The sequence below is a fragment of the Coloeus monedula genome (assembly GCF_965178545.1).
Source record: "Coloeus monedula genome assembly, chromosome: 5".
In the NCBI taxonomy this organism is placed as follows: Eukaryota; Metazoa; Chordata; class Aves; order Passeriformes; family Corvidae; genus Coloeus; species Coloeus monedula.
In genome coordinates, this window is record NC_138785.1 from 22767644 (window position 1) to 22785861 (window position 18218).

General features: G+C 40.3%; 1 protein-coding gene across 1 annotated transcript in view; it reads left to right on the forward strand.

Moving 5' to 3' along the window:
• LOC309573115 (PDZ and LIM domain protein 5-like) overlaps positions 1 to 17924 on the forward strand; it is a 43373-nt gene extending 25449 nt beyond the window's left edge. The window contains exons 6-10 of the mRNA XM_082281798.1: positions 1036 to 1210; positions 8224 to 8404; positions 9433 to 9553; positions 13729 to 13844; positions 14473 to 17924. Coding sequence (XP_082137924.1) covers positions 1036 to 1210; positions 8224 to 8404; positions 9433 to 9553; positions 13729 to 13844; positions 14473 to 14562 — 683 coding nt within the window. The 3' untranslated portion in view covers positions 14563 to 17924. The remainder of the gene's footprint in view (positions 1 to 1035; positions 1211 to 8223; positions 8405 to 9432; positions 9554 to 13728; positions 13845 to 14472) is intronic.
• The last annotated feature ends 294 nt before the right edge of the window (positions 17925 to 18218 follow it).

Genomic DNA, 18218 nt, shown 5'->3' on the forward strand with positions numbered 1-18218 from the left:
CACTTGTGTCTTAATTTCACCCTGATACAAGGTTCAGCAAGGCTGCACTAAAGCCAGGGCACCAAGTAAACACTCCAGGTTTCTTTTGCCTGTGGTTGCAAACAAAAGGCTATGGAAATGTGGGCTTTCTTATAATGTACTTGAAAAAGAAAGATACCTCCTCTTGACAGGAATAACTGCTCCCATAAACCCATGTGGCTGTAGCTTGTACGTTACCAAGGTACTTATATCAATCGAGGGGAAAGAAAAGCAGAGGACTGTTTGTTTCTTCGCTACCCTTACAACAGTATCATTTGTGCCTTTCATTTTTGTAAATGTATTTTTCAAACTCCATAAAAGCTTGTGTCTATTCTACAACTCTGAAACCCTTAGTACACATGGAAGTGTGTAGTGTATACCTATCTGAAAATGTCAGGGTTTTATTTGTGTCATACTTCTATAAGGAGGATGCGTACATGACCTTTGGAGTGCTTCATATTGGTAGAAACCACTGATCTAGACCAGTGTTTAATTTCAATTTAGAAATGTATTTTGCTTATACAGTACTCTAGTTTAAGTTCCTACACATGTTGTACTGAATGTATGTTCTTGTTTAATGTGTTAGTAATGATGTATGATCTACTGCACTCACTGTGAAATTTTTTGAGTAGGTATGTCATATTCTCCTGCCTCTGTTCATACACTGATGTTCTTGGCTTCAGCTTTTGTATCTAAAACAAAATAATGCCTTCACAGGTTGTATATTCTTTTACCTAACTTCTTCAACATGTTGAAATTTGTCCACTACCTCTACGAGTTAGCCAAAACCATTCTGTGTTATTTCACAGACATCTCATAAAGTAGGTAGGACTTTCTTGGTAACTTGCTGGGGGAGGAGGGGAAAATGAGTGCTTTTTAATCTGTTCCTTTAAGGAGGCAGGTAGGTATACACGGGACAATGATGTTAGGCAAATGTTGTTGGTTGCTTGTATTTCAAGTTAATTTACTTGGTACTGAAAGATGGTCCTCTAAATGCTTTTGGTGTTCTTTCTGCAGCTCCTGTCAGTGGATGGCCATCGAACAGTATTAAATCACCTGTAACAGCTGCCCCGAGTGAAAAAGCTACAACAGCATCTCAGCTAAATGAGCAAGACACGCTGGTTCAGCGGGCGGAGCATATTCCAGCGGGGAAGCGCACTCCCATGTGTGCACACTGTAACCAAGTCATTAGGTGTGTATCTGCTTGCTGGGGTGCTCTTTGGGGTGTACAGAAGTGGCTGGATGGCCAGGCCCAGACAGTGGTGGTGAATGGAGCTAAATCCAGTTGGTGATTGGTCACCAGTGTTGCTCCCCAGGCTCAGTATTGGAGCATGGCCTGCTTAATATCTTTATCAGTGATCCAGACCGGGATCAAGGGCACACTTAGTCACACTTGCTGGTGACCAAGTTGGGCAGGAGTGTTGGTCTGTTGGAGTGTGGGAAGGCCCTGCAGAGGGATCTGGACAGGCTGTGTCAATGGGCTGAGGTCAGTTTTGTGACATTGAGTAAAGCAAAGTTCTGTGTCCTGCACTTGGGAAACAACAACCCCAGGCATCTCTATGGGCTGGGGTAGAGTGGCTGGCTAGCTGCCCAGCAGAAAAGGACTTGGGAGTGCTGGTCAACAGCAGCTGAACGAGAGCCAGCGTGTGCCTAGGTGGCCAAGAAGGCCAGTGGCATCCTGATCTGGATCAGCAATAGTGTGGCCAGCAGGACCAGGGCAGGGATTGTCCCCCTGTACTCATGACTGGTGAGGCCACACCTCAAATCCTGTATTCATTTCTGGGCCCCTCAAGACAAGAAGGACATTGAGGTGCTGGAGTGTGTCCAGAGAAGGGCAACAGAGCTGGTGAAGGCTCTGGGGCACAGCTCTGGTGAGGAGCAGCAGAGGGAGCTGGAGGCGTTTAGCCTGGAGGAAAGGAGGCTCATGGAGGACTTTATCACTCTCTACAACTGCTTGAGAGGAGGCTGTAGTGACATGGAGGTTGGTTCAAAGTAGTCAGCAGGTTTATCTAGAGTCAACAGTACTTTCTTTTATCATTACGGAAATAATGTTCCTCCAGTGATACGACACAGCCTTAAGATGTGAGGTTGGATATTAGGAATAAAGTTTTTTCACTAATAGGGTTGTCCAGCAGTGGACAGACTGCCCAGGGAAGTGTTGGAGTCACCCTCCTGGAGGTATTTAAAAGATGTGTAGATGTGGGACTTCAGGACATGGCTTAGTGGTGGACTTGGCAGTGCTGAGTGAACAGCTGGACTCAATGACCTTAGGTCTTTTCCAACCTAAACGATTCTATGATTCTATTCATCCTGCAGGCTCTCTCACAGCAGGGCTTTGTTTTGCTTTCGTGGTTTTTGATTCTTTAGGCACAAGTGGTTTAAGGCTTCATTTTGGTAATGCAGAACAGTGTTTTCATGCATGGTTTATCTAACAAAACTGAGAATGAGACTACTTTGGAGGAAAAAATATTGTGAACTGATAACAGTCACAGTCTTACAGTCCCTTTTACAGAGAACCAGAAAGCTGGATGGAATGGAGTAAATGTAAAACCAAAGAAAAGTAAGCAAGTTACTTTTAATTTATACACCCATTCCAATAGAACTGGGAATTATAGCTAGTTGGAAACCAACCAGAGAGTATAGTCTTAGAAAGACTAGTCACAAATGTTGATTTCTAAACTGTAGTTTCTATTCGAGAAGAAGAAAAATAACATCCTTAGAAGAAAAGCAAGTGATGTTTTAACAATTACTAGGACTGGATTGATAATAATTTCCTTCATTGCTGGATTTCAAGCTCTTTGATGGGCTCTTTGGCCTTTTGACATTAAGGTAGCTATTGTCCTTGACTTGTATGACATGGATAGAAAACATTAAGCAACACAAACAAGAGTTTGCCAAATGAGATTAAGTTAAATAAGTTCTGCTGATGCCATAAGATATCCTATCGCTAGCCAGAATTTTGTATGGAGGAAGAATTGAATCTGGGTTGCATTGTTCAGTCAGTGATTTCTGGAATTAGTCATGATTGTCTCATCCAGGGAATTGTAGTTGCTTTTATTGCCAGTGTGCAAATCATCCTCATTTTCATCCACCTTGCATTTTATTTCTTCCTTAAAATAGAAATGTCTTATTTTATTGGAGTTGGATTATTGGAAGAAATATATTCTTTAAAAATGTTTTCTTCTTGCTTGTTCAGTCATTTGTATTGTTGACCTACAAGGGGAAAGTAATGATTTTTTGATAGTATTTTTTTATTTATTTATCTATGTCCCGTGTTTTCAGTGGACAAACTAAGAGAGTGTGGATTATGTTTCAGCATGATTAAATAAAGAGGCTTTTTTGATTAGAAAACTTTGAAAAATGAGGAACTCCATAAACTGTATAATTTTCATTCAGTATAACAGAAAATCAGCCTTTCCACCATGGGTTTTTGTAGTCTCTTGAGCTCTGGCCTGAATTCTACATCAGAACCAGCTAGAGCAAATCACTTGATCTTTAGGGGTGAACTGAGTCCACCTTGTTTGCTTCCATGAGATTTCTGTTCTGGTAGTTCACTACCAGTTCAGTTAGCACTGGGTTAATTTTAGAAGACTCTTTACTAATGGATCTGTGATGCTTTGGAAAAGTTATTCCTACTTCCACTGTATACATCAAGGAAATAAAAATATATGAACCTAATTCTCTTGAAGCAATAGAAAATACTTACACCAATTCCCAGCACAGGTGCACCTATGCATCTTAATCCAATTTTTTTGCTTCATTGCAAAATCAAAGATTAATATCAAAAAAGGTGTACATATTTTTGGGATGAGATTCATCTGATTCCTTGAACAGTTTGGCCTATATAATAATTCTGTCTGTCTTTAGTATTCTGTCCTTGTTCTCTGGGCTTTGGATTTATGTCTAGAAAATAACACACAAGAAACCACTCACTTTCTGTTTTGTAGTGTTATTTTAGTTTTAAACCAAACACAAAGTGCACTATAAGCTGCATCTTTCATACAAGAGACTTCACTGCCTTTTGCAGCAGCTGTGGTTTATCAGGGTGTGCTGGTGCTCTGTGCTGTGGGGTCTCAGTCCTGAGCAGTTTCCCTCTTCTCTTGGCCCTTAAATCACTTTCTGCTACTCCCACTTCCTTGTTTTGATCCCCATTTAAAAAAGAGATGAGCTGCTGCCCTCTAAGTAGGGCAGTGTGTTGGTCTGCGGAGCAGCATTTACTCCTTAGTGGATATGTGAGGACAAACTGCAGAGCCCCACTTGACTCTGCTTAAGCCATTGTCATCTATTGTAAGTGACACCTTTTCATGAATAGTAATTGGTAGCCACATCTGACTTCTTTGTAATTTGCTGGTGGTGTTTAAATCCTTATATTTCTTCATATGTTAAATGCCTACTCAATAATTAAAAGCGAGTGTTCTGAGGATAAGTTGATGTGCATTAATCAATGCCAAATATGTCTCATGTTCACAGCATACAGTGGATTTGGAAGACTGCGATGGCATTTTGAATTCAAGCTTTAGCATAACTACACTTCATACCCTTAGTGATAGCTTTATCTATGAAAAGGTAGGAGGAGGATCAAGTGACATTGCATTGTACATCTGTTTTGAAGCCAAAATGCATTCTGGAATTGGTTACTTTACACTCAGGCATAGAGTAACCATGGCTGGTTGAGCCAAAACCTTTCTTAGAGACACTTATAACTTTTTAATATATCTTCAATTATTCACACAGTGATTGTCTGAAGGTTCCAGTTTTTTCCAAAGCTTCATTAAGTGAGCTTTTCTTTCCATGTCTAAAAGAATCAAAGCTGGAGGCAAACTAAATTTCTCTTGATCTACTTGCTGTGACGGTCTGGCAGACTTCTGGCATTTCCTGATGAAGACTTCTGGTTCCCAGACAGCCATACCAAGTTCTGCATTGCAGAGTTGGCTCTTCCTTTGAAGTCCAAATGTGTTTTCCCTGGATCACCATTGAGAACATATTCTTTGGCACATCTGCTCTGAATGATGATTTGGCTTTGTCACCTTTTCATAAAGCTTAATTGTTTTTAAAGGCAAAAGGGAAAAAGTACAAACAGTGCTTCCCTTCAGCACCTCCTATACACAAATTGTATATTGTGGCATTTTCAGCCAGGAGAAGAAGAAACTTCGAAGAATGTAGAACTGCTGTATGGTTAACTGTGAAGTGATTGGCCTTCCTAGCAGATGTGCAAATCCTTTTTGATCTCTCTACCACCAAATTTCAGTTCTGTCTTGCTATCACAGTACAAGCCACATGAGGAACTAAATTATTGGCCTACTAATATAATATATCACAACCATACTGAAGAAGTTATATTCAGTTACAAGTGTTAAGTCATTGAAATTGCACTTATATTCCCTGTATGTTGCTTACTTCTCCTTTCAGTTTGTCCCAATCTCATTGTTACATGCAGAACCCAGATGTTTGAGGTGACTACTAAAATTATGTACCTGGTGATCCTTTGGAGCATAAGATTCTACAAATACTCTTGTAAATCAATCAGAATCTCTTTCAAAAAAAAAAAAAAAATTACTAGTTGATTTTCATCTCTGAGTTCCATTCATGTGGCCCAGGTGGCGATGCCAGAAATTTGTTAAGAAATGCTCAGCATGTCAGAGTAGCCTGGGATAGAGGCACATTCATAGCCAACTGTTGCCAGCTGGGTCATGCCATATTCCATTTGGACAGTAGGAATGTGGGATTTTAGCACTACTTTTACAAATATGTTCTAGTTGACAGAGGCATGTGGGATTTTTATTGGTTTTGTTTTTAAATGGTGAAGGAAGGAAGGACAAGACCATCTACAGCCATCTTCCTAGCGCAGTATTCCCCCAGCTCCTTCCTGTCACCTTGCATGAGTGTGGACATCCTGCCCCCTTACTCAAGTTGGGACTTTAAAGTTCTTTTCAAATTAATAGAGGAAATAAATACCTTTCATTACTGGAAGCTATCATTTTGATGGCAAAATTATGCAGAGTCTGGGAACACCTCCAAGTTCTGAATATCATGTTTTAGTGTATTTTACATGGCAGGTGGTTTTTTTTCCTCTTTTTTTTCCCATGGGCTTTGGGGCAGCTTTTAAGTTGCAGGTATCATTAAGCTGCAGTATCAGCTTGACATGTTTAAACTGCGGCCTGATTGAAAGTAAAATAGTATTTAGAAAGTGTTCTTCTGGACATGTGTGCACAGGGAGCCAGTCCACTAATGGAACACCTCGTAGACATTGTGCAGGGCACAGCCCCAGCTGTCTGGAGGCTTTGGGAAAGGAACTCCGTAGGTGCACTCTCAGACTGTTCCCGGTCTGTCTGTGTTCCTGCGCACTGTCCTGAATGGCTGACCTCAACATGTCGGGGCTGTAAACTCTGGAGAGCTAAACGCAGCAGATGTAAAAATTCCTTCTCCTCCTGTTGCTAGCATGCTTGCTTCCCACTACAGAGCTAACTGAGCCATCATTTCAGTGCAGATGGCCAGAAACTCAATCCTACCTGGAGCTGGGAGAGCGTCTTTAGTGTCAGCCCCATGTTAATGAATCTGTTAAATTAGCCTGTGCTGACACGGCGCTCTGAGGGCACTTTGTTGTACCTAAGGGCTTGTATTGTTTGATCAGTACATAACTGAAAGGGCATTGATGTAAGAAGGTGCTTGTAGAGCAGTGGGAGGGTATCGGGTTAGGTCAGTGTTTGCACTGCTCAGGCATCCGCTGGGAGCGGGGGCCGGAGAGCTGCGCTCAGCCCCAGCTCCCTCCTTAAAGAGCTACAGGCTTCCCTTCAGGAGCCCTTTTTCACTGCGTTCCCTCCAATAAACAGAGGTGAATAGAAGAAACTGGCCCAGATTAAACATGTTTATCATTTTACGAGGTCTTTGGGTTATCCTAAATCTGTTTGAGTCCCTTGTCTTTGACTTCTCATCCTGCTGAAAATACATAGCGTCGCCAGAGAAAATGTAGAAGAGAAATTAAAGTCTTCACCCTCTATCCTTAATTAAGTTGCCCTCTGTCCTCAGCCCACTTAGATTTCCATTTTAGAGTCTACATAATCAAATTTCAAGGCAGATTTGGGGGGTTTGTTTGGGTTTTTTCTTGTTTGTTTGGGTTTTTTTCTTTATTGCTCTTGCTTTGTTCATATGAAAATCTTACACAAAAATGTTCTTGTAGCTTACTTGGTTTCGAAAAAAGTATTTAGCAGCAGGTTGTCATATTAGTACCTTTCAGGTTTTTTTTCCATTGCAGTATTAGATCAGGAAAAAAAAGAAATGAAGCACTGCTTGAAAGAATTACATCTTTATTGGTGTTGCAAAAACAGGAAATCTGGTGAGGGAGATGAACTTGAACCACAAAGTTCATTTCAAACCTAAATTCTGGAAGGTTGAGTGTTGGTGGGACCTTGGAGGCACCTCTTTAAAGTAAATGTGTTCACTAAAGAAATTAACATGCTGAATATATTTTAGATAAATATAGGGACAATGATATATAACTGGGATTCATGAGTTACAAACTGAGAAGCTTTTGTTGACTGAGAAATGGATGAATTTCTTTTCTATTAGCTGCATTGCATTAACCAGACAAATGCTATTAAAAGCATTGTTATTTTGCATTTGCAAATGATAGACAAAGTGTGTTTAGGAAAAAATCTACCTATTTTAATACAAAAAAGTTCGTTCTATAACTAGAATGGGTTATCCTGTAAGAAACTTGTTGAATAGGGACAGTGATTGAATTTTTGTCTCAGAAGAAGCTGATGTTATCTGCTCCTAGTGGGGTCAAGTCTACTAATATTTGTAGTCTCAATATGAATGCAGACTATAGGAGAGCTGATCATGTCGCTGAGTCAAATATCTCTTTGCAGTAGATGGAATTGGGAACATGGGAAACATCCTTCTTCCCTTCCCTAGCAGATGCTTCAGTGCTGCATTTAATGTAGTTCTAAACAAAATTTCTGAAATGCAGTGAAGTGAAAAGAATTAGTGTTTATTGTGAGCAGACGTTTCTAGGAGATCGTTCCGTGGAGATGGATGCAGTCAACACTCAGAGCTTTCTTAGGGCCTGTAGGAAGAAAGAGGCATGGAGCAGTGTGTGTGAACAGTGTAGTAATGGCACAGAGCTATTGCAGGTAAGTCTATTAACAGCTTTTGCAGGAGCCAGTCCAGGTGCATTTGCTGACAGTATCTCTTCTTTCTAATCAGAGGACCCTTCTTGGTGGCTTTGGGAAAGTCATGGCATCCAGAGGAGTTTAATTGTGCTCACTGCAAAACCTCCATGGCTTACATTGGATTTGTGGAAGAGAAAGGGATGCTGTATTGTGAGGTCTGCTATGAGAAGTTCTTTGCCCCTGAGTGTTCAAAGTGCCAGAGGAAGATCCTTGGGGTAAGTGACCAGCAAGCGGCCTGTTTCTTGGTGGGAACAATAATCATAGCGTTCAGTGCTTCTCTGCAATGAAATTCCATTTTACCTGACCCAGTCTGCATTCTTTCAAACATACTCTTGACACACCTTTTCAGCTCCCATCACATACAAAATATGGCTTTGGATCTTCTAATGTTGAACCTTTTCAATCTCTTTGAGAAAAGGTGTTGTAGTTTCCTTGGCTCTTCCAAGCTCAGCTCCTGTTTTTGTGAAGCTGTTCTGTAGCTGTTGCGAATACCAAATTTTCTTGAGCAAAATGCTTTAAATTGGCAGCTTTTTACTGGGAATGGGAATGAAGGGGGAAGTGGGGGAGGGAAGTAAAAAGAAATAATCCTCCTTAGGTGAGCTGAGCATTAAGAACACACTGTTTGGCTAGATGTGAAGTACTGAAATATTCCCAGCGTCAATGTAGATGGAAAGATGAGTTATCCTACTCGGCACTGATATGGCTCATTTGAGCCTGCCAGCTGATCGGCTGCTGTTTCACTGCAGACAGCAATGTGTCTGCATTCTTGTGTAACTGGGGTCATGCAGGCCTCTGGCAGCACAATTCTCAAGTCATATTTGACACTATAGCATCTTCCAAAACAGCACAAGCAGTCGTGATTTTCTGTGTGATGTCTTCTGATTAACTCTTCACAGACTTCAGGAGAAGGCAGGGATGCTGCTTTTCTTATTTCAGGGGACCATTATGGGTGAGATGTTGATTAAAATTAAGAATGTGAACAAATGAGTTGTTAAAATCTGTCCAACTCTATGTCAAACCTTCTAAAAACCCCAAAGGATTGCTCATGAAAAATAAGGAGATGTACCATAAATAAAGCACCTCATTAAGTTTAACATTGCAGAACTTGTGTGCACAACCCATTTTCAACGTAGCAGTAGGAAACAAAGTATTCTTGAAATGAATCAAGTGTGGAGGCATGGCTACCACATCTAGTCATCACATCGAAATAATGTGTTCCTCACACTTTTTCTAATCCCCACAGGAAGTAATAAATGCTTTGAAACAAACTTGGCACGTTTCCTGCTTCGTGTGTGTGGCCTGTCATAACCCCATCCGCAATAATGTCTTTCACTTAGAAGATGGTGATCCCTACTGTGAGACGGGTAAGAAGCAGCAAAACCAAAGTTTACTGCAGCTGTGCAGGAGAGCAGAGCTCAGCAAGGTTGGGGGAAAAAATAATTCCCTTTTCTCAAGCTTCACATTAGAAGTGCCCCAGCAATTTCATGTAACTTTGGTATGTCAATTCAAAGCAACAACAGCTGCTGTAGACACTTTAAGTTTGCAGCAGGAGGAGTTGGTGAGGATTTCTTCATCAGCTTCAGCAGCAGCAGGCTTCTTGTCACTGAATTTACCTGTTCCTATTAAGTCCTCAGCTGTAGTATCAGTGATACATCAAAGTGTTAGTTTTAGGGTGACTTTCTGCTTGGCTTTACAATAATCTGAAGTTTACCTAAATCTGCTTATTTACCAAACACGAGCAAATGCCAGTGGAGTAATATGTTTTTCTCTGAAAAGCCTTATTCACAGCCTGAGGGACTTCCAAGAGTAAGCAGTCTGTCCAGGTTGTTTTTTGCAGGATCAAGGATAAAAAAACCGTCAGGGGAAAAATACAGTGATACAATTACAGCACTTGAAATGCTGATGAGCAATATTATGTGAATGATGTGGCTTAGAAGTTCAGAGCATTTCTGGTTTGGTTTTTAGCACTCCGGCTCATCATAATATTTTGTATAGAATCATAGAATAGTTTGGGTTGGAAGGGGCCTTAAAGATCATCTAGTTCCGTCCCCCCTTCCATGGGCAGGGATGCCTTCCACTAGACCATGTTGCTCAAAACCCCATCCAGCTGGCCATGAACATTTCCAGGAATGGGGAATCCACAGCTGCTCTGGGAAACCTGTTCCAGTGCCTCACCACCCTCACAGTAAAAAAAAAGTCTTCCTATTATCCGATATAAATGTACTCTTTCAGTTTAAAGCCATTTCCCTTTGTCCTGTCACTACATGTCCTGGTAAAAAGTCCCTCTCCAGCTTTCCTGTAGGCCCCCTTCAGGTACTGGAAGGTGCTGTAAGGTCTGCCTGGAGCCTTCTCTTGAGGCTGAACAACCACAACACTCTTAAGACTTTCCTCAAAGGAGAGGAGCTCCAGCCCTCTGAGCATCTTTGTGACCTTTTCTGGACTTGCTCCGGCAGGTCCTCACCCATCCCATCTCAGGAGCCCCATTGCTGGATGCAGGACTTCCAGTAGAGTTTCAGGAGAGCAGAGTAGATGGTTCAGAATCCCTCCCTCACCTGCTGGCCACTCCTCTTGTGGTGTAGCCCAGGATACAGTTGGCTTTCTGGGCTGTGAGTGCACATTGCCAGGTTGTCTTGAGCTTTTTGTCAACCTATTATTATTATGAACAGTTTTTATTTAAGTTGGTTTTCTAGTTTGCTTAAAACTTTCCATGTGCCCCTCTGAGCTAGGAAAAAATAAACAATTTGTAAAACAATTCCCACAAAATGGAAAAGAGACAAACTTATATCAAAATTACCTGTTTCCACAGTGCATGCTGTGTTGGAACTGTCAGCTGGACCCTTGTTATGGTTTTCCTTCTATTCTTAGGAACATTTCAGTTTCACTAGATGTAGAAATGGATTGACCAGAAAAGATTTAGCATGAAATTCTAATGACCTCTTAGAAGCTAAGATTTCCCTCTGAACTGATCCCAGAGTTGTTCACAGTGGGTGCCATGGAGAGTGTTAGGTACTGTAAGCATGAGGGAAGGAGGCCAATTTATCCAAAATCCCTCTTGTCACAGCTGCTTTAATGAGGTGTTGGCAGATACAAAAGGACACAGTAGGTTATTGCTAACTTGGTGACACAAGTAGGGTAGGGTGTTGCTTCTATTGAATTTGTGGAGCAGCAGAGGAAATGCGTATACAAGCAGCATCCTCCAGTGTGACAGCACGGTGAAATTTCATCCTGAAGCAAGCAGAAACCCCTAATCTTGGAACCATTTGATGATTCAAAAATAGTACTGGAGGAATCAATAGCTCTCCTTTGGGTGGAAAGCTCATGACAGGCTTTGTTCTCTTAAGGTTCAATTCTTGTTCCTGCCACCAAATGACCCACATGTTGTGCAGTGCATTGATTTGTGCTACTTTTACAATTCCTGTGCAAAATGTGCCTTTTTCTATACTGTGAGCAGGAAAAGCTGTGGTAAGATATCAAGTATACTACACTTCTTGCAAAGTTTATTTCTGAGATAGAAAGTTGCTAGCACAAGTTAGTGCAGACACAATCTGTGAGGTGTTATTGGCAGTGATACTTTGTAATGGCTCTGGCTCGCTAACTAGATGTTAATTTGAGTTATATTAATTTTTCAAAGACTTTCAGTCCAGCTGGAGTTTTGAGTCTATGACTAATTTTAAAGAAATAAGGAGTAAATGTCATTGCCAACTTTCCTTCCTAGTGCAAAGGAGAGTTCTAATTTTAAATCTGTATTTGAAATTACAACAGCAGCAGCTATTAGTATTAAAAGGGGTTTAATCTGCAGAATGTTCTGGGTTTAGATGTTGAGGCTAAAATTAAATTAAAAGTCCAGATATCTACAACTTTGAACTTTTTTGAAGTGCAGAGTTAGTAGCCTAGTTCTGAAAGTGCTGTGTGCAGGAAGTACTGATACGTGACTGTGTAAGAAGTCTGCCTTGGAAGGCTTCTGTGGTATCGCAATTCAAGCATGCAAAAGAAAGCTGATGCCCTTCATTCTGCCTTATCTACTGCCCTTTCTTCAGAAGAAAAGCCAATAAACTTATCAACACAACCACAGGCCAACTTACAGAAGGTTTTAACTGCCAGCCCCAGGAAAATATCGGTAAGATTCTGTATGACCACAAATGCAAAGGGCTGAAAGAGTATGGTCATGAGACTGTGTCCTTCAGGGGTTTTGCACAGTTCTGTTGTACCATTTGATGTTTTTATTGTCTTTCTTCTTAAACACTTAAAAATTCATTCCAGTAGCATGGAGGTGATCGGTGAAACAGTTTCTTGCCACTGGCAGCCATCGAGGGCATTGCTATTCCAGAGCACTTGTGTTCCCCATCCTGTTGAGATATCTTCTACGAGGATGCATTTTGAGGGAGGTCATCACACAAAACACTGTCTTACTAAACAAAACCAGGACTTTTCTGTTGGGCTTGACACATCTGATGATCCTCTGTGGGCTCTGTTGTAGTAAGCATTAGAGCTTCAGCAGGTCTGTATAGTCTAGGTGAGAAACAAAATCCACTTCTACTCCGCTTCCCGCCCCTTATAATTCTCCTTTGAAAACAACCCCTGGCATCAATTTCCCTGTCAGAGTGTTATTATGGTAGTAACACTCTGTTAACTGGTAGATGGAGTCCAAAGTTTCATTATGGCTGTCACTTTGACTGTAGTTCATCCTATGGAGACACAATGCTGCATGACGTGATTGCTGTGGTAGTGTGCTGGTCCCAAATTCTCTCATGCTATAGCAGTAATGCCACTGTTGTCTCTGCAGGAATAAAACATTTGCTTCCTAGAATGGGATGTTTGAGAGTTGAAATAAGTGAAAAAGACTGGACAACTTGGGGTGGGGAATATGAATGGTTCAATGTCATTTGTTTTAGTCCCTTCTCCCTGAGATTGCTGGAGGAGCTTCTTGTTCTTCATAGTAATGAAGAGGAAGGGTTTGTTTGTTTTGGGGATTTGTTTTGTCATTTTGTTGGGTTTTTTTAAAAGCCATGTAATAAACTCTAGTGACTAGAAAGGTATTCCAACTTGATCCAAATTTCTAGACTCCAATTAGCACAGAGCCCTAATGATTACATGGTTTTGAGTAGTGCAGTCTGGGGCAACTATTGTGCCAGAAAGTAGGTAGGAGTTCATTACTCTCTGAGGAGGTCTGTAGTGTGAACAGCTGGAGTGTGCTTTCAAAGCAGAGTTGGAGAGAATGTAAGGAACACGTAGAGTTCACGTGGGTGCTCTGCAAGGAGCACACACTTCCCCCTCTCCAGCACACTGTTGATCTCAAGGAAATGAAACACCGGGAAGATGGAAGCATTGCCCACTTGAAAGAATGAGGAAGAGAACTGAATTAGCAAGGAGAAATCAACATCCCAGTCTTTCGATCTAGGAGCTTTTTATTTCATATACTGAATCTTATAAACCTCAGCAAGTCTGAACCTATTGCCAATGAAAGAAAAGAGCAAAGCTCTCAAGGGGTCAGCCTCACCTTTCTGCATATGCATTAAAAGCTGTTTGTATCTCTTTGCAGATTACTATGCCCTTTTTGGTACGATGTGCCATGGCTGTGAATTCCCCATTGAAGCTGGGGACAGGTTTCTTGAAGCTCTGGGCCACACTTGGCATGACACTTGCTTTGTATGCTCCGTAAGTAAAGCTGGTCTACCTTTAAACAAGCCCTGCCAGCAGTGCTTGTGCTAACCTGACCTATATGGGAGTTAACAGCTCTAACCTCGCTCAGTCCCCTGAGCCCAAACAAAAAGTGCTTTCCCAGTTATTTGGAAGGTGTGTTGCTATTGTAAGCCTTTGGCACGGGTGCGAGCGAAGGTGTCCTGGGCTGCAGCCTGGTGTCCCAGCATTTAACCCTCGATGCTTACTTCCTCAGAGCAAGTGTCAAAGGTTGTAAGGGAATGGGCTGTGTTTCCAAAGTAGCAAGAGTGCTTTTGACATAAGGACACTGTAGCCAAGGTATTGCTTGCTAATATTGTATGACCAAAAAAACCAAAAAAAGAAACCCCAGTCTTAATGATTGGGGTTTTGTACTTAAATTCTGAACCTAACTCTGCTCCCACTTAAACACCTGTTGTCTTAAGAAAGGTTATGCTTACACCAACCACTAGTATTACATAAAAAGAGGATCCCTAAAAAAAAGATAATTCTTACTCTTTGAATATATTTGTGCATAGAGCAATACCATGATTTGGCATTCTGAATAGTTATGGTGTAATTCATCCATCTGAACTGGATGTTCTTTTCTTTTTTTATCCCATTTCAGGTATGTAATGACAGTTTGGAGGGCCAGACTTTCTTCTCCAAGAAGGACAAGCCACTGTGCAAGAAACACGCCCACTCTATCAACATCTGATGCTTGGAGCTCATCTTGTGTAACAAATGTACTGAGCAGAAAGGTTAAAATGTCCATACTCAATAATTGGTTAAAATTATTTATATACAATTTTTCTAAAATGGGAGAGAGATGTGGAAACTTGCAGAAGGGATTGTACACTAATTTTTCAGAGCGTTTATCATTTACAGTTCTGCTTCATAAAAAGAAAGGTATTAGGAATTGCACCCAAGCCAAACAATTAGTGTCTTTATCTCTACACTTTGCACATTACTGTGTTTCATGATTTTATGACCACATTTATATCTGTTTCATTATGAGAAGTGAAGTATCTATAAAAATAAATACCTGATATTAGAAGTCTTGGTCTTGCTGCTATTCAGCAAATAAAAGGAGATTGGATTCTGCAATCCAGATCACTTTATTTCAGTGATGTTTTTAAAGTGTGTCCAGAAGTATTGCAGCTAAACTCCATTAAAAGGAACTCAAAGTAAAGACAAGATTACACAAAATATATAGTTCCAAATCTAATTTTTTAAAATATAATCTAATTTTAGATTTTTTTAATCTATCTTGTGTGCATATAGCCTCCTACACAATTACATGTACCTGTGCCTTTGCAGTTAAATTTCTGATGGGTTTGCAGAGGACAGAGATTTTTACAAAGCATTTACATAGCATGTTGCTATGCTGGTGAAAAAGAATAGTTTAGAAGATGCCACTTAAAAGAAAACATAAATGGGATACTTTTCTGTAACTCATGTGCTATCAGAACACTAGCCAAAACCCCCTGCTGCTGAGGGTGTGTTTGATAGGGTGAAAATGTCAGATCAAATCTTAAGGGGGCTGGGATTTCAACTCTTCTGTTTGCAGTTCAGGTTTTAGGTAGCTTTAAGTGCCTTGGAAAGGGGAAATTGTGCTGAATCTGCAGGTAACAGTGTTTTGTATCCAGAATGTGAGATTCTGGTGTTGAATGAGGGAAGCTGCTGAAGTGCAACTGAGGACACTGGTTTTTTTCTCAGTACATTCTTTACCATGTAGCTCATGAATATGTATATTGGTGGTGTGCCAGGTAGCGTACTGAAAACTTAACTTTCTTGCTCAGCTGTTAGGACTTTAATTAGTTTAGGTTTTAATTTTTCTCTTTTCTTCCAGATGTAGGGAATGTATTGTTAAATAATACTACAGTGGTTTAAGCAGCTCAGTATCTCTCAGATCTTGCAAGGGAGCAGAGAGACAATGCTGTCATTATGCATTTACTGCGAGCCAGATCAGCCAATTCTGTGGCTTGATAAGAATTTCGCGTTCACACAGAGAGGCAGCGCAAGACCAGTGCACCAGCTCAGTCCCCCTTAGCCTCAAATTAGGGCTTAACTGGTCTGGAGCAATTGCAGTCAGGCAGGGAGGAGGTGGTGGCCCTCTGCACAGGGTGAATTTCACTTCAAAGAATTGCACAACAGAGAAGGGGGCTCTCTTGGGACCAGAGCAGATTCCTGAAGGCAACTGAATTTACATGCTGTTTGATTCAACTGGGGTGTCAGAGCTGAATTGTTAGTCTTTAGTGCTCTTTCTAGGAGACATTAAACATAACTGTTTACTGGTTTTGTTGTTGTGGGGTGTTTTTACTGATTCAAAGGATAGTTTTATCCATAAAACCATGGATAAAGAAGTCACAAAAATTTACCATGGTTGAGTAAAGCAATTGTAATGAGGAACATCAACAAAAGAGGAGGAAAGAAAACCAAAATTACTGTACTGAGATAGGAAAAGATATTTGGCTTTTTATTAATTCAGTGAGACAGGTTCACATTGTGGGACTGTTTCACTTTATTTCCTGAAGTTGGTTTCTTTTTCAATATTACCACATTTCTTTTTTAACTTCCAGTGGTACAGAAGAAATCTGGTAAATTTGGTGAATGTTGGTAAATAAGAAGAAATTTGGTGGTACGGTATAAAGCTGTTGAAGATGTTTACACTCTTGTAGATGTACCCTTTTGTGAATTTGGCTGAAAATTAGAAGGGTGGAAGCAGACTGGACAAGATACAGTAACATCTAAGCCAGGTTGCTTTTAAAATTAAGTGGAATGTGGAGAAATGGGACCTACAGACTAGGTTTCACTGGAGCTTTATTGCACATGCGTGAGGAAAGAGGGGGGAAATGCACAAGAAAAGTTGTTCAGTAATTTCTGTGATTCAAACCTTGCCGTTTTAATGTAGGATAAAAACTTCTCAGTTTGTCATTATCCTTAAAATCCAATCAAATTTTGTTTAGCCTCATAATTTTAATTGGAATTTTATTTTTTGATTTGTATGCTCTAGGGTTTGAAATTTTGCAGTTGTTAGTGAATTTGAGGACAAAAGCCTGAAAGGCTCCAATAGAAGTGCTTCATTTAGGTGCTTTGCCTTTTACTTTCTGCTTTTATCTATTTGTTTAAAATTTTAAAGGAAGCATAGAGTCACTGATAGATAATGAATATTTAATGGCTTTACCAAATTATATAAATCAACTAAAAGGAACATAATTTTTATCATTATTTTAATAAGTGAGATTTTAGTAGAGCACTTTATAATAATGCCATATATCTCACTGAATATTTATTACCTATTTTTGTTGTTGTTTAGAGCTATTTCATCCTGGTATTATTTTGTTTTATTTGTAAGCCTGCCTTTACCTCTACAGTCTTTTGGGGTCTGAGTGTATGTGTTTAAAAATACTTCTCTCTACATGCACACGTATGCCTGTGCATTGAGAGATGTACTTATATATGTGTATTTGAATGCAGGCTTGACATAGCAAAACCCAGCATTATTCCATCATCATTTGGGGATTTTGTGGGATTCCCAACTGCACACATACAGCATTCATGTTATGAGGGAATGTTACAGAGTCAGGAGAGATATATTAGTAACCTAACTACTGTAGATTTTTGCATGCATTTTCAGTCAGTCATTGTTTTTCTTTCAAAACTGCCTGTGAGAGAATTTGGCTTAACCCTGTTTGAAGGTAGAATGTCTTTATAAGTGAATAATTGATCCATGATGACAGTTTCACTATGTTGTAATGAAATAATTCAGGATTACATGTAAATATAAATGCTTAATATAACAATTCAATCAACTTAAAAGGAGGAGTTGAGTTGTGGTTCAGTGTGTGTTGGTCTGTTAATTGTGTACTTGTTTCTTCACAGAGCTACTTGCATCATCTAGCCATGTGAGCTACTTTTCAAACACTGTTTTACGCTAAACTACCAGCTGTTAAATCCTGGTGATTTCTTTGCTTGTGTTTAATAATCTCTGGCATTAAATTTTGGCTGTTCACGTTTGCAAGTGTAATTATAATTGAAAAACATAACAAGCAAATAAACCCTACTCAAAACTTGAAATTCTCTGTCCTCAGTTATTTTGTGGTTGTTGGATATTTTCTTTTCCTGAATCATAGTCAGTAAAGGAAAGCCATGATTGTACACAGGAATAGATAGCATTTGAGCTGCTCATTCTTCAGGTCTTGTGGTTTTTTTAGAATGGAGCTTTGTTTTATAGGGAAGGACCAGGGGGTCCTGGTGACACCGAGGTGACCATGAGCCAGTGATAACTCCTCTGTGACAAGGAAGACCACTGGCCTCCTGGGGTCCATTAGGCAGAGCACTGCCAGCAGGTGGGAGAAGGTGATCCTTCTC